Source organism: Canis lupus, chromosome 26 (genome assembly GCF_011100685.1).
Source record: "Canis lupus familiaris isolate Mischka breed German Shepherd chromosome 26, alternate assembly UU_Cfam_GSD_1.0, whole genome shotgun sequence".
NCBI lineage: Eukaryota > Metazoa > Chordata > Mammalia > Carnivora > Canidae > Canis > Canis lupus.
In genome coordinates this window covers 34,285,496-34,312,108 of record NC_049247.1, presented here as the reverse complement: position 1 = coordinate 34,312,108, position 26,613 = coordinate 34,285,496, and the positions used below count along the sequence as shown (strand labels likewise).

The window sequence follows — 26,613 nt, the reverse complement described above, 5'->3', positions numbered from 1 at the left end:
TCTCAAACTCTTCCAAACACAGAAGAGGGAACTCTTCTAAACCCACTGTATGTGGCCAGCATTACCCTGAGAGCAAAACGAGCCAAAGGCACCACAAGAAAAAAAGCCACCAAGAGTTGTAAGCAGACCTGACATCCAAAATAGGAGATTGTTTTGAAAAATAATCCTGGGCAGCCCGGGGGGCCAAGCGGTTTAGCGCTGCCTTCGGCCTAGGGTGTGACCCTGGAGACCCGGGATCGAGTCCCACATCGGGCTCCCTGCATGGAGCCTGCTTCTCCCTCTGCCTGTGTCTCTGCCCCCCCCCATCTCTAATGAATAAATAAGTAAAACATTTTTTTTTTAAAGAAAAATAATCCTGATTTATTCATCCAGCAAAACACTACACAGCCATTAAAAAGGATGATGTGTACGTTCATTCACATGGAAGGATGTATATGACAAATTACAAAGCAGCCTGAAAAGGGGTGTCTGGGTGGTTTAGCCTGTTCAACAACCAACTCTTGGTTTCAGCTCAGGTTGTGATTTCAGAGTCCTGAGATGGAGCCCCGTGTGGAGGTCTGCCCTCAGCAGGGAGCCTGCTTGAGATTCTCTCCCTCTCCCTCTCCCCCTCCCCTGCACATGCTTGCTCTCTCAAATAAATAGGTAAATCTTTAAAAAAAACTTTTTAAACAGTATGATATAAAGACACATGCTAACACATATATGTGCTTAAAAAATATACAGCAGGATAAATATTAAATCTAGATAAAGAAATTCTAAGTCTAAATTTGTTCCTTAGAGGGAAAAACCATATATATACATATGCTTTTTCTTTTCTTTTTTTTAAAGATTTTATTTATTTATTCATGAGAGACACACGGAGAGAAGCAGAGACACAGACAGAGGGAAAAGCAGTCTCCCTGAAAGGAGCCCGATGTGGGACTCAATCCTAGGACCCCAGGATCACCAACTGAGCTGAAGGCAGATGCTCAACCACTGAGCCACCCAGGTGTCCCTGCTTTTTCTTTTTTCTTTTTTTTTTTTTTTCTGATATGTCTACCATAAGCATATATTATTTTACAATTAAATAAAATTAAAATTTCCAATTGTGATTAGATTCGGACTAAAAGCACTGATTTGCCATGCTCCTTTCCTAGTAGCAATAGTCTATGCTTCACACACAACAGAAGGGTGATGGGTTAAGAATTTTCAGAATAAAAGCCTTTAGACTTTGATGAATAAAGCTCTAAGAGCATTGCGGCATCAGAGACAGCAATTCACAGGAATTTAAAAAATTCAAAGGTTAATGTAGGACATGGTAAACTGCACCAAAGTAAGAGGTTATATTGAGATTTATTTTTTTCCCAGGCACAAGGAGATCACTTTCTATTAAGGGAAATATGGCCGGCATCTAATCGCTAGGGAAAACATTAAGACTACAGCAAGTTACTCCAGTAGGACGGGATAGAAAAGTACATATGAGGTAAATTATCATTTCTTCCCTTGGTTCTATTTACAATGACTGATTTTTGAGATGCAAGATTCTCTAACAATCTGAGAGTAAAAAAGGTAGGAAGATACTTTACCCAAGGCAAGATTGGTAACCTGGGGCCTGTATAAGCTTCGTAGCTAGTGAAACTCTTGAATCTGATGGCGTGTAATTTATTTATGTGCAAATAAACTTTTTCTTGAGAAGTAAGTTCATATATTTGATCAGAATCCTGACTAAGGGCTCCCCTTCCCCAAAATGAAGACTTACCAATAAACCCATCAAGCAAAGAGCGAATTTCAGCCTAGTGTCATTATTTCCTTGACTCCTGGAAATTTACTACTGGTAAAAGGCAATAGGGTGAGCCTCTGAGGAAGTATTTCTCAAGGGTGCAATTCATTCCTGGTATGTTATAAAGATTTGACAGTTTCTTTACATCAAATTGTTTCTTCCCCGGGATCCCTGGGTGGCGCAGCGGTTTAGCGCCTGCCTTTGGCCCAGGGCGCGATCCTGGAGACCCGGGATCGAATCCCACGTCGGGCTCCCGGTGCATGTAGCCTGCTTCTTCCTCTGCCTATGTCTCTGCCTCTCTCTCTTTCTCTCTGTGACTATCAAAAAAATAAATAAATAAATAAATAAATAAATAAATAAATAAATAAAATTAAAAAAAAATTTGTTTCTTCCCCTTTTACTGTTACACTCTCACTCAATGGCCCCTTCACCAGCTAGCAAGTCCACACCACACACTGTGTGTGGTGTTACTCATATTCATCCTTTGCTTCCTACTTCTTCTATGCTACTCCTTTTACTATGCTGATAGCTAGCTTCTAACTCTTTGCTTAAATCCAGCTCACACATTTATCCAAGAAGAGTTCCCTGACACCAAAACCCAACTAATCGGCACCATGGCTTCCTAGTTAACTAGCTGAGTGGACTTAGACTTTCTTCACCTAAACAGAGTACCCTAGAGCAGCAGGCTAGTAAAATATACCACCACCACCACCACCACCACCACCACCACCACCACCACATACAACAATAAAAAAAACCAAGCAAACAAAAACCATGGAAGGCTAACATAAGATAGACAACCTTTTGTTTGCTTCATATTTATAGATTTTCCTCTTCAATATTCACTTCACAACTAATAGTCTTTAGATGTCCTCATCCACAGCATCTTTAGCTGATTCAGGTGGGTGTCTGCTGAAAACACTAATTTACAAAGTATCTTGCCAAGTTTAACGTGAACATAGCATTGTTAATCCAAAAGAACATTTTGAGTAGAAGAAAATTAGTTTTGATTATTGTGTTAAACACACTCACACACACACAAAACAGCTCAGATGATTCTTTAAATGATACTTGTGTACATTTTTTGCAATTATTACTTTTAAGTCAAACCATGTTAAGGGTATTCCCATGGCACTGTTTCAGTTTAGCTAATGTCCAATGAATGCTGCCCTTATCAGAAATTAAATAATAATGATGATAATAATAATAATACCAAAGAAGTAGATATTTATCTTTAAAAGACAATTTTTTGTAAGAAATTAAAATAATATTTTAGTTTGAGACACAGAACACTGTATATTTATACTAAAGGATGTCCTTCAGAATAGAGTTGCATTGGAAAACCACTGAAATCAACTCAAGTCTTTCAGAAGTGAGACATCCAACAGCTTTGGTAATTTGGCTGTCCTTCATGATAGGATACCTAGGTTAGACCACTTTAATTAAGACTTAGGTCACGTGCCACCGCTGGGCTTGCACGTTGCCGAGAAACTCATGTTCACCTTCTTTTAATGTCTTTATAGGTCTACCAGCACCCACCACAAACTCATCCATCAGCCAAGAGTAGCTCCTCTACTCTTCCCATCAAACTCGAAGAGACACCGAGCTGCATTTCCAGACGCTGCCATGGACCTCACCAAGCTTCTCTTACTCTTCCCACTTCACCACCCCCCTTATTGGGGGGCACTCTACCCTCAACGTGTTCCTGGATGTTGGAGGGATATACCATGGCTCTCTCAGACTCAGATGGTCCCTTCCCTCCTTATTCTTCCTTCAAGGAGTTAAAAAAAAATTTTGTGGATAAGCACAGAAAATGTCAAATTATATAAAGAAAAGTTGGGAGATCATATCAACACATGCGTGCATTATTAAACCCATAATAAGGTTGTGATGTGGGGACAAAGGGAAAAAAAAAAAAAAGTCACTAACGTCTCTATCCAGAACTCGGCCCGTGCTGTTCAGGAAAAGCATTTGTTTGACAGGGTCCAGCAACACCCAGTAATCCACGTTGTCCTTTAAGGAAAGTTCGATGGTGGGATCTGGTCCTCCCGCAGTCCCTTTGATGAGCATGTTATCCACCAGAATCGTACCTGCAGGCCAAAGACAGTCATTTGAACACATATGCCACTCGTAGGGATTCTTTAATAAGATCACAGGCTTAAACCCCAGCCGACTGGCAAATCTGTTTTCCAGCAAATACACCCAACGTTCTATCTGGCATTGATAAAGAAAATGCCCTGTCTCTGCAAGGCGAAAATAACCTTTATTCCACTATTTATAAATGATGAGCTTGGGAGAGGAAGGTGGCAGGAGGACATTCAACCACTTGGTGAGTTTCATCATCTATTGCCTCTTCCCCTTTTGACAACTCCAATCTGTTCCCCTCCCCGACCATCACTCCTCACAGGGGTTATCACTGGGTTTCACCCCGAACAAAAGGAAATGCCTGAGACACAGAGACCGATACTTTGGTTCACTCAATAAGACTTCTGATATGAAAAGAGATACCCTGGAAATAAGAGAAAGGAAGAAACGGAAGACATAAAGAAGTAGCAAGGTCTCCCATGGTGAGAACTGCTTCTTTCTCCTTTTATCTTAGAGCAAATCCATAAAACATAAATCTTAATGTGAAAGACAAGCCAGTGTGCAGACCCACGGCACACTTCACTCTTCTTGCAGGCACGTCCAGGCCACTTGACCAGAACAACACACTATTCCAGTGTTAACAACTTGGTGCTTGCTCACGTACTGTCTTCTCAGCAGGCTGAATTGGGGCTGTCCGTTTGAATGAGTTGAAAAGACAGCACATCTCTAATCTTTCCTATTTTGTTAAAGATTCCATGCATTTTGCAAGTTGGATGCAAACAGCACTGATGCAATTCAAGTCTCATTCCCCACCCCCCCCCCCCCCTTACAGCAACAATCCTTCTGCCAAACAATAATGCACTATAGCTTAGGGCAATCATTCTCAGCCGATCCATTTTATTAAAATTATGGCATCCAGAAGAGATGTGGCTATGCAAATAAAAATGTACCCTCCTAAAGACATTAGAATAAATGGCATATATCTACAGAACTCATTGCCTTAGGATAGCATACAAGAATATATAGATAATCCATAAATATAAATCTAGCTTGAATAATAATTTAGAATGTATCTGCCGCGTTTTCTTAAGGCATGGTTTGGCCTAAATGTTATATCATTGCATAGTTACAAAAACAGGGGGGGTCTCTTTGGAAGATTTTTCTCAGTAAATGAGTAGTAATTAATAATATTAAAAGCTATACTATTTTTCCTTATAATATTATTATCAATGAGCTTCATCTGCTTAGGGAATATTGAAAGGAACCATCCTTCTTTTGTAACAATAAATCTGAATAAGGTTTAAACACACACTCTCACACACACATTTCTAAATGGCAGATTATTTCCTTCTACTTTTTTTTCACATACTAGTACACATCCATGTAAATATGGAGTGAAACGGATCCTTCTATTTTTAAATGAAATGACAAATAGATTCCCTACAGATAATACATCCAAAAGCACAGTCAGAAAACACTGGCTTTTTCTGACCTAGGAATATGTTCAAGGCCTGAGTCGTTTACAAATGCTTCACACAATTAACCTTCGAAATATTATTTAGCAAGTAACTCAACATGTAATTCAGAAATTAAATGGGATTCTATTTCCTGAAATAGAAAAAAAAAATACAGACATGTACAGTAGTAGGTCGGCTAACATAGGGTTTATGCCTCGACTCAGCCGTGCATCACAGCAGGAGCAGCAGGCTTCCCATGACACACGGACACACCACACATGCGGACACATGGACATACCATGTAGATACACGGCGGGAGGGGCAGTGAGCTCCCCTCTATGGTCCAAATGGATTTGAACCAGAGGAAGTCACAGTCATTATCTTAACGACAATTAAAGTGGTGAAACTGAAACCATGTATCTGGACTTCTACTTTGTTGGATGATTTTTAATTTTCATGGAGAAGATCTAACTGCGTTTTCCTGCTCCCTCCTCAGCTCTGTGTTTTTCCATGACTGGGATTCAGCAATAACCATTTCCAGGGTAACGTGCTGAAAAAGGAAGAGCTTCCCTTTTCTTTCGCCAGAGTACACCCTCACATTGCTAAAATCTCTCTGAACTTTCAGAAGCCATGTTACCTCAGGCCTAAAGTTTGGAGATGAGAGACAATAGAGTACAGTTGAGGAAGATGTAAAGAGTGCGATTTTTTAAAGAAGGAAGAGGAAGAAGAGCAGGAAATGTCACTCTAGCCTCCTTGGAGAGCCCCGTCTTCCATCCTCCCTCCAGCAGAACAGGTGACATCCAGTTGAGGCCAATGCAGAGTCTATCTGCAACCCAGCAGTGGGGACAGCATTTCTTTTGGATCCCGGGTTTCCAGGTGGGGCAGCCCATGTCCCAACAACACTGGGCATTTGGGGAGAGCACAGTGTCTTGCAAGCTTTCTCCTTTTTCCAGTAAAATCTTCTCTTTGACCTGTTCCATATGAGGTTGAAAATCCATTTCCATACCCAACTCCATTTGTATATAATATAAAGACACAGATACATGAAAAATGAAAGGATAGGATACACGATGCAATGCTAATAAGAAAGCTGGATGACTATGTTATTACCAGAGAGCAAACCAGAACAAAGAGTATTATGAGAGGTGAAGAAACATATTTCATAAAATAAAGGGATCAATTAATCAACCGATGTCAACCCGAAAGAAACCCATCTTGCAGAAGGCGGTACCAAAGACGCAATTCCTCTTATGTGAAAATTTCCTTTTGTCATGTTAAAAAATGGCTGCAGTCAGGAAAAAAATAAATTAAACTTAATTGATACTCATGTCACTGAAGTTAAGAGAGGCCCGGCAGTGGAAATGATGGAGTCCACTCCTGGATCTACCAGTTACCGACCACGTGAAAGTGGGTAGACTATTCGACCTCACTCACCTGCATTTTCCCTTGCCTACAAAATCAGGACCAAAGCAGAACAAACATTTCTGTAACACCATGTGTATGGACCTGAAAAATAATATGTGTTCTTCTATCCAGTACACTAACCAAAACAAAAATAGTCTTAAAATAGAAAGAAAGAAAGAAAGAAAGAAAGAAAGAAAGAAAGAAAGAAAGAAAGAAAGAAAGAAAAATACATACATACTAGAACAGTTAAATATTTTCACCAGGCATCATAGTCAATATTTTCCAGCCTTAAACATTTGGGCTTGTGGCTCTTCCTTCAAAGAGTAGGTATCTACAGGTGCCTGGGTAGCTCAGTCAGTTAAGTGTCTGAGTCTTGATTTTGGCTCAGGTCCTGATCTCAGGGTCATGAGATCGAGCCCCATGTGGGGCTCCACACTCAGCTCAGTGAGGAGTCTGCTTGAAGATACCCTCTCTCCCTCTCCCTCCACCTCTTCCCCTATGCCTTTGCACTCTCGCTTGCCCTTTCTCCAAAATAAATAACTAAGTCTTAAAAGGGTAGGTATTGAGGGTGATTTGCTTCCAAATAGATGCATTTTTTTTCATCAAAATTTAAAAATTGATTATCCAGTAGTTAGCTATCTTCATTAATCTCTTATTTTATGTCAGAGAAATAACTCTGCAATAGTTTCACCTGTACCCACAGCTCCTCCAGGTGGACATATTATCTATCAATTGTAGACACTAATGCGGAGGCTCTACTTGCACTCAATAAGGGGGCTGCGCTAGATTTTCAGCTTTTCTTTTATGATCTTCTTAAGTAGCTAAGTCTTAGCTTTTAATTTAAAAAAAAGCTTTCTTGGAATATTTCAAGACATAAGTATGCTGTAAAATAACTTATGAATCAGGACAATTTCCTCATTATACTGATGCCTTTCCCTACTCAGCAGTGTGCATAAGGTAAGTGGCATCAAAGAAGCAACCTGTTAGGTTGCTCTAATGGCTGAACTAGACGACGTATGTGAAGTACTGATTGCAGTCCCTGGTGCGGAATAAAGACTTGAAACATTTAAGTTATGGTTACTGTTGTTGATGTCATTAAAATTTTTGAAAGAGAAATCACCTGAAGCTAAATAAAGCAAGATGAGTTATTTTACGTCCCAGGATTCTTTACAAAGCCAGTCTACTGTTCATTTCCCAAACTTAGGGTGCTCGTATTTGGTCAATACCTAGCCATGGTGGAAGTCTGGGAGAGTTTATAGGGACTCAAAGATCTGAGTCCCAAGTAATCATTCTAGGAAGTTAGAAGGCAGAGAGAGAATGCTTTCTGTAGACCAAAGCATAGAGAGAACCTCTGATATCCAACTTATGGGCCATCTGTCCAGGCCCACCAATACTAGGGGGTCCGCTCTTTCCATTTCCTAACCTCAGACGACTCTGGTAGAAACTCAGATTAGATTTGATGATAAAAAAGTTCTTACTTAACAAAGTCATACTAGTAGCAATCATTAGACTGAATACTTTCTACTCATCCCAGCACACATGTGGTTCTATAGGAACTAAAAATAGACACACATTATAGGAACTAAATATGTATATATAGTTATGTAGTATGTATAGTATGTATATGTGTACACACATAAAACTAAATATAAATATATATTACCTTTATACTACATTTATATTTACAATATCATTTTATATTACATTACATATTATATTTATAGGAAGTGCATATATTTATCTATACTGTATATTGTATAGATAAAAATTAGATATTTACTGTTTTTGCTCCGAAAGTCATCTGCTTCTTTAAACAGGCAGTTATAACACAAATGAATTACTCTCTAAAAATGCTGTGGAGGTGGCCGTTGGGGGGGGGTGGGGAGGTCCATCACATTCCTAATTAACCTAATTCAACAAAGTTGAAAACGTAAGTTCTACAGGGAGAGAGTAATTGACTGTTTGGGTTCATTCCAAACATTAAAATAAAGAAAATCACTCTACTAGTGTTGCTATAAAATAATTATTCAAAGGTATATGACCAGTATGGATTGCATAAAATCTCTTGCAACAGTCTTTCCCCAGTTTAATCCAGTTGGCAAAATGCTCAGCTGCATCATCTAGCCAGAAGAATCCACTGCATGTTACTCCCTGCAAATGAAAACATAAACAAAGCTCCCAAATGCACATTATTTGACTAAAACAAATTTGAAGATAAAAAAAAAAGAAGGAAAACGTAGTTATCTCTAGTTTTTCAGTGAGGTTAACCAGTACGTATGGCCATGACATTGAGTAAAAACTAGATTTCAAGATTAAGAGGCTAAGCAAAATTTCTCATGCTCAAATCTTCTTTGTCAAAACTTTCCAGGACTCTCTTACAAGTAAAGTAAAAACCCATTTTGATTTTTCACATTTCTTGGTTTACATTTATATAAACTATACATTCCAGCTAAGCATATGTCCTTAATAAAGCCAGATCACTCCTTGGTATGCTCCTACAGGGAAAGAAATACAGGCGTATCCAACAGCTTCATGGAAAATGTAAATTTTGACTGGGCTCCCTTTGAATAGTAAGGATGTATTTATTATATACATGCAGTATCTGCTAAAGTTGGAAAATGACCCTAATCCAGTCAACAGTGGTAAGACAAAAAAATCGTGCAAAAATTACAGGTATACTGCTTTGCAAAATGACACCGGTCTTTACAAAGTATACTTTATTTACTTCAAAAGAAAAAAAAAATCACAAAATGCACAGCTTTGCCCGAGGGCACTTCACTTACATTATCTGAGTAACAATACCTTTTACTTTCTTGTGATTTTTACTTCACGATGTTTGAGAGGGGGTCTCTCAAGCATGGACCAGACATACAAGTATAAAACTTCAAAATTAAGAGTTTTTTTTTTCCTTCTATCTTTAATTTTTCCCTTAGAAATTGATATAAATGGCTTCCATTTAGATAATCCCTAGTATGTGTGTTCTATTGGGAGTAAAGTATTAAGCAAATGCACATGAATTATACAGTTTGGTGTAGAAGTCATGTTTATTTTGTTTATATGTCCCTTACCCAACTCAAAATAGGATCAAATCAAAATTTTAGAACCAGAAGAAAGCCTTCCCTTCCTTCATCACACAGCCATGAGGAAAACGAAGCTGATCACAAGCACCAGAACTGACCCAGTCAGTGTAGCTAAAACACACATATTCAAGACTAGACCTCAGCTTTACTACTTCACAATGTAGATATCCTTTCTCTCTTTTTAAAAAAATATTTTATTTATTTATTCATGAAAGACACACAGAGAGAGTCAGAGACACAGGCAGAGGGAGAAGCAGCCTCCCTGCAGGGAGCCTGATGCGGAACTCGATCCTGAGACTCCAGGATCATACCCTGAGCCAAAGGCAGATGCTCAACTGCTGAGCCACCCAGGTGTCCCAGTAGATCTCCTTTTTCCAAGCCTTGCTATTACACTGAAAATATAAAAACCTTGAAAAAAATAAGCATGAAATGATGAAAGCCTTGTTAGTTTGTAGATCACGGGAAACTGACACAAAAACACTGTAGATACATAAGTTCATGATTTTGAATTCTGTACTCCATCATTTTCTTGACAAAATCTGAAAGGTTAAAATGGAAACAGCTCTAAAGTAAGATATAGGGAGAAACTGGAGCCCCTGGGTGGCTCAGTCGGTTGCATGTCTGACTCTTGGTTTTGGCTCAGGTCCTGATCTTGTGGGTTCTGGGATTGAGCCCAGCATCAGGCTCCATGCTCAGCTCAGCAGAGAGTCCGCTTGAGATTCTCTCCCTTTGCTCCTCCTACCACTCAAACATGTGCGTGCCTCTCTCTATATCAAATAGATATGTTATAAAGAAGATATAGGGAGAATAGTACAATGTAATTATCAATGACCTGACCCTAGAACTCATTTTCCCAGATGGCAGCTAGGTATAGATATATGTATACATAGAGGTACAGTCTTTGACCCTATAGCTCACCACTCAGAAGAGAATAGATAGTTGGCTTTAAGGACAGCCCAATACATCTTCAGCTCAGACTGGGAGTATTAGCGTAGGGAAGTGAACACACTAACCCAGAGTCCCTTGGAACATGATGGCACCTCTTCCCCAGTGTGATGTGGGGAAGAATCTTGACCACAGAAGGTGGAGCCTGAGCCTCCCAGAAGCTGGAAAGTCTCCATGGTGGATAGACTCTGAAGGTGACCCCTGGGATGCTTGCCTCGCCGCTTGACGTGAGTCCCTCCCCTTGAGTGTGGGTGGGACCTGTGACTTGCTTCTAACCAAAGAATACAGCAAAGAGGATGGGAAGTTATGTTCACACGGACATTATATGGTGACATTACATGAGATCCCAATGACTGTCGTGTTGAGTCTCTGTCTCTTTCCCTTCCTAATTCTGACAAATCAATTAGCCATACTGTGAGGGCCACTTGACAAGGAACTCTGGCGGCCTGTAGAGGCACAGGGTGGCCTCAGCTGACAGCCAGCCAGACACAGAAGACTTCACAAGGAAGGGGATGTTGCCAGCGGAGTGAGCCTCAGTGAGCCTAGAAGCAGATGCCCCCCCTTGTCGCATCTCAGTGAGACTGTAGCCCTGACAGCTCAACTACAGTGTTGTGAGGCCCTAAGCAGAGGGCTTAGACCCCTGTGCTTGGACCCCTGGCCCACGGAACCTGTGAAATAATAATAATAAATGTCTGTTGTTGCAAAACACTGTTGGTTTTACTAATATTATATACCAACAGGTAAGTAATACAGCTCTAAAGCCAAAAGAATCTACATTCAAAATCACGGCCTCACTAACACTCTGATTTTAGGCTAGTTTCCTAGATTCTTGTAATTAGCAATATGCATTATTAATATACACTAATTAATACAGATTACCATGAGGAATAAATAATATGCAAAGCAGAGGCACATTTTTACTCAATGAATAATACTTTTCATCCCATTGTCACTGGGAGTTTATATAGAATGAAGCGTAGAAAGGGGTTACTCGTTCTGTTCATTTAATTGGAAACATTAGCCAGGATGTTTTCAAATAAAATATCACTTTTTTTTTCTTTAAAAAAAAAAAAAAAAAGGAGAAGACCATGCAGATGCAAAACAGAAAATAAAAGGGGGAGGAGGGGACCATAGTTATCACAGAGGATGTTTCCTGGGGTGAAAGCCATTTCTTCCTGGCAAAAATAAACATGAAGAAGGTAACAAGCAAGGGAGGTCACATTACTCAAGGTCACAATGCGCACCAACACCTGCTTACCATATCAGCTGGGCTCAGTGATTAAACATAGACTAAGAGAACTACAATATACTCAATCCATGGGCATATTAAAATGGTAAAGGTTCATACTCTTGGAATTCTGCAAGATTTTCTTATTTTCAGACCATCTGATGGATGCAGTTGATGAAACAGACCACACGGTTTTTAAAATTAACAATCAGGTTAGTTTAAACCCAGATCTCCCATGTTTCCCACCCCTGGAAATAAGGCGGATGCTAATTAGGCAGCTGCTGCTCACACGCAAAAAAAGTCTATTTGGCTGAAATTAGTGAAACCAAACTCTTTAAAGACACTGTTTCGTGTATGAAAGATTGAGTGATCTAAAAGAGAAAAAAGCTAAGAGGTTCTTGAAGAGGCTGAACCTTTCAACCTGGGCTCCATTAGAATCTCTTAGAAAAACCTGAATCCTGATTGTTCTCTGACTCCAGCAATAAATCAAATCTCTAACAAGATAAGGATCTCATTTTTTTATTTATTATTATTATTATTATTTTTTTTTTTTACCAAAACTTCACTTCAGGATGGGAATTTGCTTTCTTTAGTGAAGCTGAAGCTGCAGGAAATTTTCACTATTGTTAAATGTGTGATTTAAAATAAACAGGACTTCAATGATTAAACAGTTCAATCCCATATATTTATCAGTGGGATCCATCACACTGGAAGAATGACAGCCACTTAGGAAACACTCTGTTGGGGGTGTTTCTCTATCCCTTTAGATGTTTGAAGAGTTTATACAAATTTGTAAATATAATTTAAAATGTTTACAGGAGTTCGATTATTAAAGGTGACACAGAGAGGGGCTCCTGGATGGCTGTGGGTTAAGCATCTGCTTCAGCTCAGGTCATGATCTCAGGGTCGTGGGTTTGAGTCCTACGTTGGGCTCTCTGCTCAGCGGGGTGTCTGCTTCTCCCTCTCCCTCTGCCCTTCTCACCTCATGCCCGCTGGTGCACTCACATCTACGCTCTCTTTCTCAAATAAATAAGATCTTTTCAAAAAACGACAGAGAATTAATGGTGTAAAGGAATTAAGTCTGTTAAACTTACAAATTAATAGATCATTAGTCAATAACAAAGTAAGGGATTTTTTCTCTCTCTTTTTTTTTTTTTTTTTACTAGTTTTCTATATTTATTACAGGGATGATACAATTGATAACCTGAGTTTAATATAATTAATTGAACTTAAGGCCAAAAACAATTTTGATTTTAAATTTACCACTTCAAAAATTTTAGATAAAACCAAAGGAGTTTCCCATGTAGACACTCCTCTCGGTAAAATGATAATAATAAAAATAAAAATAAAAATAAAAATAAAAATAAAAATAAAAATAAAAATAAAAATAAAAATAAAAATAAAAATAAAAATAAAAATAAAAATAAAAATAAAAATAAAAAAAAACTGTAAGCAAAAGCACCTCACTTAAAAGGGACTGCAGGAAGTGTTACTTAAGAGAAAGGAGATGGTAAACAAAACAGGGAAAGAATTAACGGTCCTAATGAAACAATGGATTCATCTTCCAACAACTGATTTTTCTGTATTTTCTGAGTTTCTGGTTGTTCCAACATGGATTTGTATTCGGGGTAGCAAGATAGGTCCTATCATAGTGTTCTCTCATGTCTCACTTCAGATTTCACTCACAGTAAGTATTCAAAATATTTTATCACATAGACCAGTTTGCACAATAGCAATGCTGTTTTCCAGTAATTCTGGGAGGATCCTGGGGGTCATAACTCTAAAGTTACATCCGTTTCCTCACCTTCAAAATCAGTCAAAGAAACATGCTGTAAACAATTAGGTGAGAGCTGCTTTAATGAGGAATTGGACTAAAGCAGAGACCATGAGGGATTTTACAAACGCACTAAATGTCAATTGGAAAGATGTCCCAGAAAAATATTTTACTTCAATCGGTAATTGGCCCCTGGAAGCCATGAATTAACTGGAAGACATATTTGGTACATTATGTAATCAAGAATAATTTGCTTTTTTATATAAAAGGAGATGCATGTGAAGATAGTGAAGTTTGTCATTTTTTTGTCATAATGTCTCTGCAATAAAAACTAAAAAAGCTCCATTGAACTTTATTATTCAAGAGCCACACCCAAATGTTAAAAGCTTTCTAGAAAAGACAACTTCTTAAAGTGCTTTCTTCAACATTATACTAAATAACAGATTTTTAAAAAATCTATAGCAGGTATAGGACGATAGGCTCATTATATGAGAAGCTAACCAAACTCAGCAAATTTAATTTAATAGGCTTTATAACTACTAATGGAAATACACTTTCTAAGTCTTATCCCTTTTACAGAGTATTATTTCCATTTTTTTTAAATCAAATAAAAAAACAAAGTAAATAAGCTTCTTTCAGATACTTTTAACAGGTAATTTTAATTGCTTAGTTTCTATGATGAAATTCAGAGGAAAGTATTTTATGGATTGAAGAAGCTATTTTAAAGCCTTGCAACAGTGCATTTCCAGAATCTGTGTTAATTTGGCACTTTTTTATTTAGAGGAGAGGACGTCTGCTGAACTTGATGCAGATTAACCAGAGATCCACTTGAAAGCGATTGTCTACTTTTTATATTTAGTTTACTAGCACTCAAATAAAATTAAAGCTGTGCACACTTAAGACTACAACACAACTATTAACTTGCATTTGAATCTCTTAATAACCTAATATTAATTGATACCCAAGAAATTAGTCTTCCTTGCATAGAAAAGCTACCCATGGGCAGCCCTGGTGGCACAGCGGTTTAGCGCGGCCTGCAGCCCAGGGTGTGATCATGGAGACCTGGGATCGAGTCCCACATCGGGCTCCCTGCATGGAGCCTGCTTCTATCTCTATGTCTCTGTCTCTCTCTGTGTCTCTCATGAATAAATAAATAAAATCTTAAAAAAAAAGAAAAGAAAAGTGACCCTTCTATTAAAAAAGAAAAGTAAACAACATCCAGGTCGCTAAATATCAAAGGGTAAAATAATTCATCTGTAACTTAAAATTTTTATTTCACCAATTAGTACGTTTACCAGGATTTATCAGGATCCTTGCACAGTGTCATGGTACGGATTGTAGGCAGCTTCGAGTTTTTTAAAACAAAGATTTTATTTATTTATTCATGAGAGACACACAGAGAGAGAAAGAGAAAGAGAGAGACAGAGAGAGAGAGAGAGAGAGGCAGAGACACAGGCAGAGGGAGAAGCAGGCTCCATGCAGGGAGCCCGACTGGAACTCGATCCCAGGACCCCGGGGTCACACCCTGAGCTGAAGGCTGACACTCAACCACTTAGCCACCCAGGTGACCCCAACAGCTTAGCTATAAAAGAAGCTTCTCTGGGCGGCTAAGGTGAGCAAGTCTTTTTGGAAGAAAGCTGGCCAGAGCCATGTGTGCTCCCAGGGACCTGGTTGTGCAAGCTCTTGTCTACAAGGTGGTTAAGAGGGGGCACCAGGCCTCTCTCACTACCACACCTGCTCACAGACCCTGTGGCTGGGGTGAGGAGAGCAGAGAAGACTCCTGGGGTCCAACAGTGGAGCTTTCCTTAGGGAGCCCCGGCAGCCTGGAGAGGCTGGGTGCGCCAGCTCCCTGAGTGGTGTCTTAGCTGCTAGCTCCTTGGCTGAAATGCAGACGCCTACCGCAATCTGCAAGTGAGCGTGAGCCCTTGCTTCCTGGGGCAGGGTGCTCCTGCCATGCACCCCACACCCACCTCTCCCTCCTTCTTACCCTTACCTCTACTGCTCTAGAAAGAGAAAGCTAAATAAATAATAAATTAATTAATTAATTAATTAATAATGAATGAATGAATGAATAAATAAATAAATAATAAATTTTTTAAGAAGGAAGACAAAGCTCCCCTCTGCAGAACCGAGGGCCTCTGCCCTGCGTGGAACTCCCTGAAGAGCTGTGCAGCCCCCACCGGGCCTCTGCTAAACAACCTGCTCCACGTTCCTCTAAAAGTGTGTCTGAAGTCAGTGGGCCCCACTTGCAGTGAAGACAGAAAAGCTAACGAGGCAGGGGTCTGAGCCAAACCCCAGGAACCACTGTGGGAACGTGTAATTTAAATGACGTGCTATCTTCTCTTGGTATGCGTGTTTGTAAAGTGCTAAAGAAAAAAAAAATAAAGTCGGATGCCTGAGGTTTCCAGGGTGCAAGCCGTGTCTGCAGGTGGGCAAATCAACAGGCCCGGCCTCCGTGGCTCTATCACGATGCTCTCACATGCTTGCCAGCAGGTGCCACCGAAACCCTGGCAGCTTCTGGATCTTCTTGGTGAGTATTGTCTGGGGGGCCTTGGGGGTGAATTGACCGTGGGGGTCAGTCCTCAGGCAGCCGAGGGAAATCGTGTCCCACCAAGTAGAGGACTGTGTGTTTCTGGCCAGACTTTGTGACTCCTGCTAAGGGCGGACCTGCTTACCCGCAGGCCCAAGCGGCCTATCTGAGTTGTTTTCCTCGCTCAATAGTTCACAAGCCCAAGTGGTTGTAACGGATGGCCCTGGATGTGCTGGGAGGACTGATTTGTTTATTTTTTTTTTATTTTTATTTTTTAACTAAGATGAATGAAAGAAATGCCTTTACCAAAAACACATTTTGGGAACTGGTTCAGTGTCTACGCACTGGAAGTAAGATGACGCTAGACACTTAAGGTACAACCCAAAGACTGTGGTTGGAAGAAGAGCAAATCTGGGAGCGGGGAGGCCCTTCACCTCCAACAAATGGCAAGAAGGAGCAGGATGGTGGGCGCAGGGGTCCAGGTGGGTGTAGGGCCAGCTCTGGGGCAGGTCCCTTGACAGAGGTCCTTGAGCCTTTGGAGTGTCCCATGGGGACATGGGCTGATACACAGCTGAGCGTGTACGGACGGGGCGTGCATTTCCTTGCAGGCATCTTGCCCATCATTCCCAGATTTGGAAAGTTTTCATGAACTAGGGCCTAAAGCTTCCAAACCTTTTCTTTGTATGTAAGTCGATGTCCATGAAGAGATCCCATCAAGGAAACGGTTAGAATAAACAAGGATAGAGCTGATAACGGAGGGGCTTGTTCTCACCAAAGCGAATCAGCCACACTTTTTGGAATTAAAATATTTTTTATAAGTGCTACGTTTACTCAAATTATATTATTTAGTTCTCAGAGGGTCCTTGCCTACTGCTCTTTCGGTCCCACCACAGCCCAGCTGCCTACATGGGTTTCCTGATCCCGCCCCCCCCGCCGTTTGTAAGACTTCTATATGGGATATACGTGGGGTCATCCTCCTTCGTAAAACTAGTACGAACCGTTTTGGTCCTCACTTCTTTAGGATCATTTCCACCACCTGCATTTGGTTAACGATTACAGTCTCATTCAGAAGTGTGTCTTTTCATGATGAAGAAGTCCAGTAAACCATCTTCATCATCGGATTTTTGAGGTTACGGACGAAACACTTCATTCCCCAAACTTAGCTAATAATGTTCACGCGATAGCGAAGGGAGGCTTTATGTAATCATTTGACTCATTATGAACCTAGCGATACAAAAGGTATCTTCTCTGCATTCTGGAACATTCTGGAATGGTGGTTGGCAAATTGACGTCTTACTGTTGCCTACGGTCACAGAGTCCCACTTCACAAGTCCCAGCGCAGGAACACCCCACTGGTCTGTTACCCCAACCCCTCGGCCACTAACCCAAGTCCACGGTCACACACGTAGTTGTCTCAGCAAATTGCTACAATTTCTAACGGCTGATTCACAAGCTCTGTGGGAATCGAGTCAGAACCGTGAGGAGCACTTGGAGTCGACCTGGCCCGGCTGCCTCGGAGCCCAGAACGGGATGGAGACAAATGGAGAGTGTGGGTCCCATCGGCTGCGGTGTCATCGCACGCACTCCCTGAGGGTTGGTCACTACTAGTGCTGGCACAGCAAACAAGGGACAAGGAGAGGCAAAAGTAGGGCAAAACACAGCTGCCCCAATCCCAGAGGTGGCCAGGAGGCCAAAGGGGTTCACTCCCCGACTCGCTGCATCCTCTGCGCGCACCTTCCCCAAACACCTGCACTGAATGGGGTTGACCTGGTAGGAGGACACAAAGCTCCATCTGGGCAGGACCTGTGGCCTTGGCCGTCTTGTTTCGTGGTCGGCCACACTTTCCCACTGCCGGGCCTTTGGGGCTGGGGAGAACCATGGGACATTTTGATAAATCTCTTGGGTTCCTACTTGGTCCATTCACCTCCCGTGTCCTTCCTCAACCTGCCTGAGGGCATCAAGGCTAATTATCCCCAGTTAATACAGAGAACACTTGCTCAGACAAGAGCTTCACCAGCTTGAGTTCACAAAAAGCTAGGGAGCCATCCAAGCCCCCAGTGCAGCCGAACCATGACTCGGTTTCCTGATGGACACATCCATCCTCGGGTCATAGGAACTCAAATTCTACCCAGCCCAACGTCTCGGGGCACAGAGCAAAAATGTCCTGATCTCTGTTCCTAACGCATAGCCACCTACCACAGGAGAACAAGACAGCCTCACAGAACATCATCTCAAAGCTAGCCCTAATCTAAGGATTCCGGGGCGTCCCTCCATCCGAGCTAGCCAGTGGATTCTGGGTGGGGGAACGTGGTGGTAACACCAATGAATTATTCTGTGGATGTGAGCTTTTTGCTATGCTCCTCGGCTTTACAATAAATACCCTGGCTGGGCACAAGGCTGTGTTGCCACCATAAAATGGTAAAGACATTGGAAAAGGTATCGTCTGCGCCTACGGATGGGGATTCGGGCAGAAGCCCTGCAGGCAGGTGATGCCAAATCCACACCGAGCAATGTGCTGTCTTGTCTGTGATAAAAGAGGGTCTGTGTCCCTGGACATCCAGCCAGCTCCCCTGGGCAATGATACCCTATTCGTGAGTCAGATGTGGTCTCTCTCACCAGCGCAACGGACATTTAGCAATAGGGGAAACCAGGTCAGCCTTAGGACGCCACTGGTGGAGCCTATGCATAATCCGATTCTTGTCACTATGGTCACTTTCCACAGAATCATTTTCTTGCTCCTCCTGAGATCAGAAAACTACATTTCATGGCAGCACTTTCACTGCCGTCCCTAAATCTACAGGGAACAGTATGGAGAGCTCGCCAAGGGAGCTGGGTACTTACTCCCTTTCCTGATACAGTTGTCAAGCCTTGTTGCAGTGTAGGCCCCCTGGGGACCCTTGAAGTTTATGAATAAAGGGGATCTTATCAGGTCATATATAAGAATAAGCCCATTTCACTTTCCTATCACCCTGAGCCTTTAAATTCCTCTGAAGTAGTGGTTCTCAACTTTAATAGGAATATTCTAGAGATCTTGTTAGAATTATCAATTCTGATTTAGCAGATATGTTTAGTATCTATAGCGGGTAGGGTCTTGTTGGTGCTGTTGGTGCTTGCTTGCATATCCCACTTGGAATAACGAAGGTTTATCACAGTGGCTCCCAGGGAACAGTGTGCAGACAATGGGTTTTGCATGGCAACCTTTTAGAAACCTATATTTGTGCCTCCGCTCCAGACTAGCATGTTATAGACCTGAAGGGTAGGCCTTAGGGATCTGTTTTAGGAGTCACCCGTGTCATTCTGATCCTTGTTAATGATCGAGAACCTCTCTTGTATAACAGCCTGGTGAAGTTTTGACATGTTGACCTCATCGAGTATAAGCTGCCATTGAAGACCGGCTTCTATTACCCAATCCGGCAGACTCTTAACACCACTTGTCAGTGTGCTAGACAACACGCTACACACTGCATCCAGGGTGAGTGCGCTCCTAAAAAGGAATCGGCCCCAGTAAGTTTTACATTTCATTTTTCATTGTCTGACACCTTCTGAATTCACTCCCGTACACGCTTCCTAGCTCCCTGCCAATAGGGCTTGACAGTGTCCTGCACCTGTTTTGGGGTACAGGCTACCTTGTGATGGAGCTCATCTTACTTCTCTTTGAGCTGCCTGGAACTAGCACTTCTTGTGGGCCTAGAGGCAATGACGAGGGGTAGAGGTGGATTCTGAGAAGAATCAGCAGCAGCTCGTGAAGAGATTGTCTAAGTACAGACAGTGTAAGGCTGTTAAGAAGAGGAGGGCTGGCTCCCTGGGGTCTACAGAGAGGGGAAGGGTTTACCTTCACTGCCCAAAGGGGCCTGAGGAATTCAGAGGCTCCATGTTCTCAGTCTTTCCATTTTCCCATCTCATATCTCCTCGTCTCTCTTATTCCCATTCAATACCACTTTGTTGGCTCGAGAGACCTGGGCATGTTGGGAATCGAAGCGGCCCTGTGTCTCCAAAACATGTACGATTACAAAGAGATGTAAGGTTCCTTCAAAATTGCCATGAAGACTTTCTGCTTCTCCACATGTATTCTTACGGTATTTCACGGCTTCACATTTTCCCCATGTATATATTCAAGAGTTGTCCAGAGAAACCAAATGCAATTATAATTACTACTGTTGCCATAGTGATTAAATGCTTCAGCCACTTGATTGCCCAAAACTCTACAGCTGCTTGTCATCCGAGGCTACTACAGGTGCTAATTTGAATAATTGCCATGCCATCCTTGGCATGGATGAGCCATATGCTGTTTGGAGCTCCCAGCCCCAGGAATGGAGATTATCCCTGACTTCTCAAATATATGCACAATGCAATCCAAGCATCTCATTTCCAATTTCTTTTCTCCTGGGGATAATTCAAGCACCAATTACTGTATTAGTCGGCATACTAGCAGGAAGAAGATCTCACACTCAAATTAGGCTAATCGAATGTGGATTTAGCAAAGGACTCCTTGACAGAGGTGTGGGCAGGTACCGGGAGACTACAAGGGGTAATGTCATACACTCAAAAAAAAACAAAAAAAAACAAAAAAAAAACAAACAACAACAACAACAACAACAAAAAAAAAACAAAGGATCTGCAAAGAAAAAAATCACCAGAAAACAAAACAAAACAGACTCCCAAAGGTGAATGTAAGAGTCACACTTGGAGAGAAAGGCACGCAGCCTGAGGAGGAGCCAAGGAGACATATATTCGGCACTTACTCTTGGCTCTTCCTCCATTTCTTGCCCATTGGTGGCAGCCAACAGAAATCCAGAGGGCTCAGGAGCCTTTGGATGTGACCCATATCACAGCTTGCAGGGGAAGACCGGGTGTGAAGGGCAAATGTCTATGTCCACACACTCGTCTCCTTCATAGCAAGGACATCTCTCCTAGATACATCTTGTTGAAAGAATCTAAGAGCAGTTAATTATAGAACATAGATTCCAGCAGAAATAGGAAGGGATTTGTGAGATAAAATCTGAACGCTAGGCTTACAACAGTGAGGACTAGTACAAGGCATGACAAAGCTGGGGGGGGGGGGTCTGACATTAGTTGCCATTTGCTCCGTGTGTCTGTGTAAAATCATCTCTGATTGTCTCATTTGCATTGTATCTGCTTTGCTCCCACTTCCTTCTCCCCACTATCAGAACAGCAAGTGCCTTTTTAAACCCAGTTTAAGAAAAAAAAAAAGAATTTATTAGACTCTATAATGAACAAGATTCTGTTATGAGCACACACACAAAAAGACTCACAAGTTTAGATCCTACTGACCGTACTTGTGAGATTATACAGTCCTATAACATTTTGCTCTAACGTGCCATATATATAAAAACAAAAGCTCATTAGCTCATTAGGTTCTTCTATAAGAATGTACAATATTCTGGGGCGCCTGGGTGGCTTAGTCAGTAAGTGTCTGGCTTTGACGCAGGTCAGATCTCAGGGTCCTGGGATCGAGCCCTGCTCAGTGGGGAGTCTGCTTCTCCCTCTCCCTCTGCCCTGCCCCACCCTCAGTAGGGCAATGGGCTCACCTTTCTAGAGAATAAGTTAAATGTACCCTCCTTTGGATGGAATCCGTTTGCTGACCACAACGGGGAATACACTTCACCTTAGGGAATCCTTCTCCTCAGCCTTAGGCAAATCCCTCCACAACATGACCATGTGGCCCCGTAAAGGCCACTTGCTCTCATAGCTGATGAAAATGGCAATAATCTAATGAGAGTGCACTCAAAACGGAATGTCCATTGTATGGCATGCTTGTGTTCATTACTGGAGAATTTTCACCTCACAGAGTAACTCCTCAAGAGGAGAGCTCATATCTGTCCTTATGCGCTTTTGAACATATTCCTGGGAGGTTTTATCCCCATGTTCCCCCAAAACCGCTCTTGTCTAGGATACAACGGCCTCCCTTGTTGTTGAATTCTGGAGTCAGTCCTCAACTTTCTACCTCATTTACCAACAACACTTCTCACAATCACATTCTCCTCCGTATTACCCTTTTACCCACCTTTTAGAATACCATACATTCATTTGGGGAATATAAAAAATAGTGAAAGGGAATAAAGGGGAAAGGAGAGAAAATGAGTGGGAAATATCAGTGAGGGAGAAAACATGAGAGACCCCTAACTCTGGGAAACGAACAAGGGGTAGTGGAAGGGGACGTGGGCAGGGGGTTGGGGGGACTGGGTGACGGGCACTGAGGGGGGCACTTGACGGTGAGCACTGGGTGTTATACTATATGTTGACAAATTGAACACCAATAAAAAATATACAAAAAAAAGAAATTAATAGACTCACTTCTATATCACTGTTCGTCTACTCTCAGCCTCTCCTACTTGCTCATCTTTTCTTTCCTTATGTATCTTCTTTCTTTCTGATGGTCTCATTCAATGCCATCTCCACCCTCAATTCATGATTCCCAAATTTATATCTCTAGTCCTGCTGTCATTCGGGGCCAAGGATACACATCCTAACTGCCTTCTCCACATCTCCACTCAGATGACTGCTAAGCAAATCCAATGGAGATCCGATTGAAATGAGCTCTGGATCCTTCCAGGCACTTCCAGGCATTCTCCTCTTGTTGTCTTTCTCACATGAGTCATGGGAGACTCCTTTCTCCAATTTTTCCAGATAGAATCGTTGTTAGTCATTGTTGACTCAATGTCCCTCATGTCTCACGTCCAGTTTGTGAGAAAATACTAATATATATAAAATATGTCCAGATTTGATTTTTTTATTCCCTTTATTGTTACCGACTTGGTTTATGTCAATATTATCTATTGCCTAGAGTATTGCAATAAATTCCTAGATAATCTTTCTGTTTTAGACCTTATCCTGTTTCAGTCCATTCTCAGCACAACATAAAACATAAGTCAGCTTAAAACTCCCTAGTGGCTCCCATGTCTCAGAAAATAAAACAAAGCCTTCTGTGGTTCTAACATGACTGGTTTAATTTTGTCCTTTCAACCACTGGCCTACAAGCTACTTCTCCAATACATGAAGCACGCTCCCAAATTAGCACCTTGCTCTTGGGTCCTCTACCCAGACCCTCCTTCTCTAGGAAGATACAACCACATACACACCATATAACAAAATACACACAACATACTGATGTGTGGAACATTCCTGTTCCCTCCAGCAAGTTTTGTTTTTCCTCCTGGGCGAATTCCTCCATGATTCACTAGGAATTATGGTTTTCATAAGTAATGAATTTATTTTAAACATATAGACACTTTGAAATTTGTGGCTGACAATATTTATCTTTTTACCAATTATCAGAAAGCTTAGATATAGGAGCATATCTCATCACTAAGAGGTGACTATATTACCATAATACACATTTCCTCAGCCTCAAGTTTTATTTCATCTTATCACATCTTTATTTTTTTTTAATTTTTACCTCAATTCTCATTTATGCTATTATGTGATATTTTATACATTTAAATATCTACCAAAAGAACAAGTGTGATGCAGATACATAGATAGAATTAGGCATATGCTTCGATTCTTGTTGTTCTGTTGTTGTTGTTGTGGCTATGGACCAGGTACGCAAATCAGCCTTTTCGAAAAGCAGAATCATGATAAGTACTGAACTATTAAAACAGCTTCTCAAATACTGCCATGTGTCAAAGCCATCCTATGGTTTTAACCACTCTAAGAATTATTACTCAGTACCGCAAGGTGGATCTTGTACCAGCCTGGATTTCTATTAGAACCGTCCCTCCCCATAAGCTCCATATGCACCAGAAGACAGTTACTAAAACTCATTGTATTTGGGAGACAATAATTTGACTTCAGGTTTAGATGGAAGATAAATTCCTGCTCATGTGCATCAGAGGGCATATTTGCATGCCCGTGTGTGTGTCAGTGCGTGTGCATAACAGAGAGACAGGTATGGGGAAAATTATATTTGGGTCTTTAGAAAAATGAACATGTGCACACACCCACTCACATGTATTATTAGAAACAAATTTAAATGCACAAACAGCCTTTTCTGTCTGAAATGCGGAGTTCAACATGGGATAAATTTAACAGTGAGGAATGCTTTCCTCCCACGTCTTCACCGTGTCCGATATTCACGGAATCCTCTGGGCATGGGGCACAGGGTTAGCAATCAGAGAGCTCTGTCCTTGAATGATGAGCTTGAGTGCCAGAAAGAAAAGTCTGTTACATTTCATGAAGTTGCAGTTTAAATATAAAGCTCATGTGTCCTGCTTTTGAAGAAATTCGTTCTAGAGGACAGCAAACAGAAGCTTATATGCACAGATGTGTGGGACAGCACCGATGCAATCATATCACGTAATGAGCTACGGGGTTAGGAGGGACTGATGGCCTTTGAGACAGTAGCTCATGCCATTCATTCTTGGGACAAGTTTATTCCATGTGATAACTTCTGTATCCTCTCACCAGACTCACTGCAACTTGGTCATAGCCATGCTCAAAGATTCCCAAGGCAATATTTTAATATTTACAAAACAATTCCAAAAATACCAATTTTGTGGTATACATGACACTAAAGGTTGTCCAGTTGTAGGCATATTCAACTAATTTTGTCTGGAAGTTGGTTTACATAATGCTCGATGTCTACTAGTAATTATATGAGGAGAAAAATCAATGAAATGAATGGCAGACGTACCTACTAAACCAGATTTTCATTTCTTTGTTAGCTTTCTTTATGGGAGGAGCACACGGGACCCAGAAACTACTAAGTAAAAGTCGCTACTAGGGACTACTCATGTTATACAATAATTTATGATCCTAACCCTCAGGCTAAGCATGTTTTGCTTGAACAATGATCCCAATACAGCAAAAGACGAGAAGACCATGTAACAGATGTTCAGAACTAATTGTACATGCTAAGTGCTTCTGTCTCATTCCCTTCGGGGATATTCAATGATGATCACTCCTCCATTCCTCTTAAGTTCTACATATTTTTCTCATCTTGTGTCTCCTCTTAACATTTGAGACGTGGATGAATGCCATTGCCATCGCTGCCGTCACTGGGCCCCATGGGTTGTATCACATCCCATTCCATCTTTAAACCTCTTCTTGACCTTTGGGGTAAGGAACCCACCCAATACTGGAAAACCCTAATAGGAAGGATTTCCTTCTATCTAAGGCTTAACCTATTTATACTTGAACGTGCTAGGTTTTAAGTAGAACACATTATGAGAATTCAGGAGTCACAGCTGACATACATACAAGCAGACATGCAGGTGGCAGGGAGTGCTGACAAAGGAAGAAATCTAAACCAAAAAAAAAAAAAAAAAAGGTTTTTTTCATAACACAAAGGACAATAAGATGTGGATGTCACATGATGTGGCCAAGAAGGGCATGGCGAGACATGAATGGAGTTCTCACTTCCTTAAGATAATAGCGATTATTCATGGATATGTTGCTAATCTCACTTTAACCTCAAAAGTTTTGACGAGGCAGATATGTTACCTTACTGTGTAAAGGAGGAAACAGCTGCAGGCTAAAAATGAAGGCAAGGTTTTTTTCTTTTCTCTAAGAACTTACCCATTTTATAAATATATTACTCTTCTCCACCTCTGTAATCTCCTAGGTTCCCCCAAATTGACTTTTTTTTTAATACAAAATATAATGACACAGTATGTGAAGTCATTTCTCTTACTCCTATTTCCTTATAAAACATAATGAGATGTCTATCAAAAAACTTGCATTGTTGCAAAATGAGGAAGCTTCTCATCCAGCCGGGGTACAGCAAAGGAAAGTGCATTACACACAAGGAAGGATGGCTCCTTCCTTGATAGTTTTATCATCAGAATGTGACTGAGATTCTTAACATAATTTTTAGTTCCGAGAGTAATTTAATTAATTTCAGATATTTGGGTCGTTTCCACTTGAATTTAGGTTCAGACACTCTGCGAGTGTGTATATTGAAAATCCATATAAAATCAGCTCTAATCAAACCAGAACTATGAGGTCTTGTCATTTTTGTAAGTAAAAGCTGACAACATATAAGCTTAACGAATGGGACAATTTAGCAGTCCCCCAGTCGTTACGCTATAGAAACTGAAATACCTGTCATTTGGACTACCGTGTTGGGTGGTGGCAGTTTCTTTCTCAGGGCTATCTCTGGTGAGATGGATATAATGCCAGCAGGTACTATCAAGGTCTTAGCACATAACACATTATTGGCTGGGGGAGACACTCGCTCAGGAACTCAATGGTCAGCCAATGAAAACCAGCGAAACGGTCAGGACTACACAAAATCAAATACACAATGAGAATATCAGATTTGTTGGTGAATGTAGGAGAAAGAGATACAGGAAGATATATCGCTCAGATCACTCAGCATCAACTTATTTTT

At 41.1% G+C, this 26,613-nt stretch overlaps 1 protein-coding gene across 2 annotated transcripts in view; it reads right to left on the bottom strand.

The window, feature by feature from the left end:
* The window catches only part of PCDH15 (protocadherin related 15), a 737,973-nt gene that overhangs the window by 500,622 nt on the left and 210,738 nt on the right, over positions 1 to 26,613 (bottom strand). For both annotated transcript variants that reach the window (XM_038576025.1, XM_038576024.1), the window contains exon 3: positions 3,689 to 3,849. In XM_038576025.1, the coding sequence (XP_038431953.1) occupies positions 3,689 to 3,849 (161 nt within the window). The remainder of the gene's footprint in view (positions 1 to 3,688; positions 3,850 to 26,613) is intronic.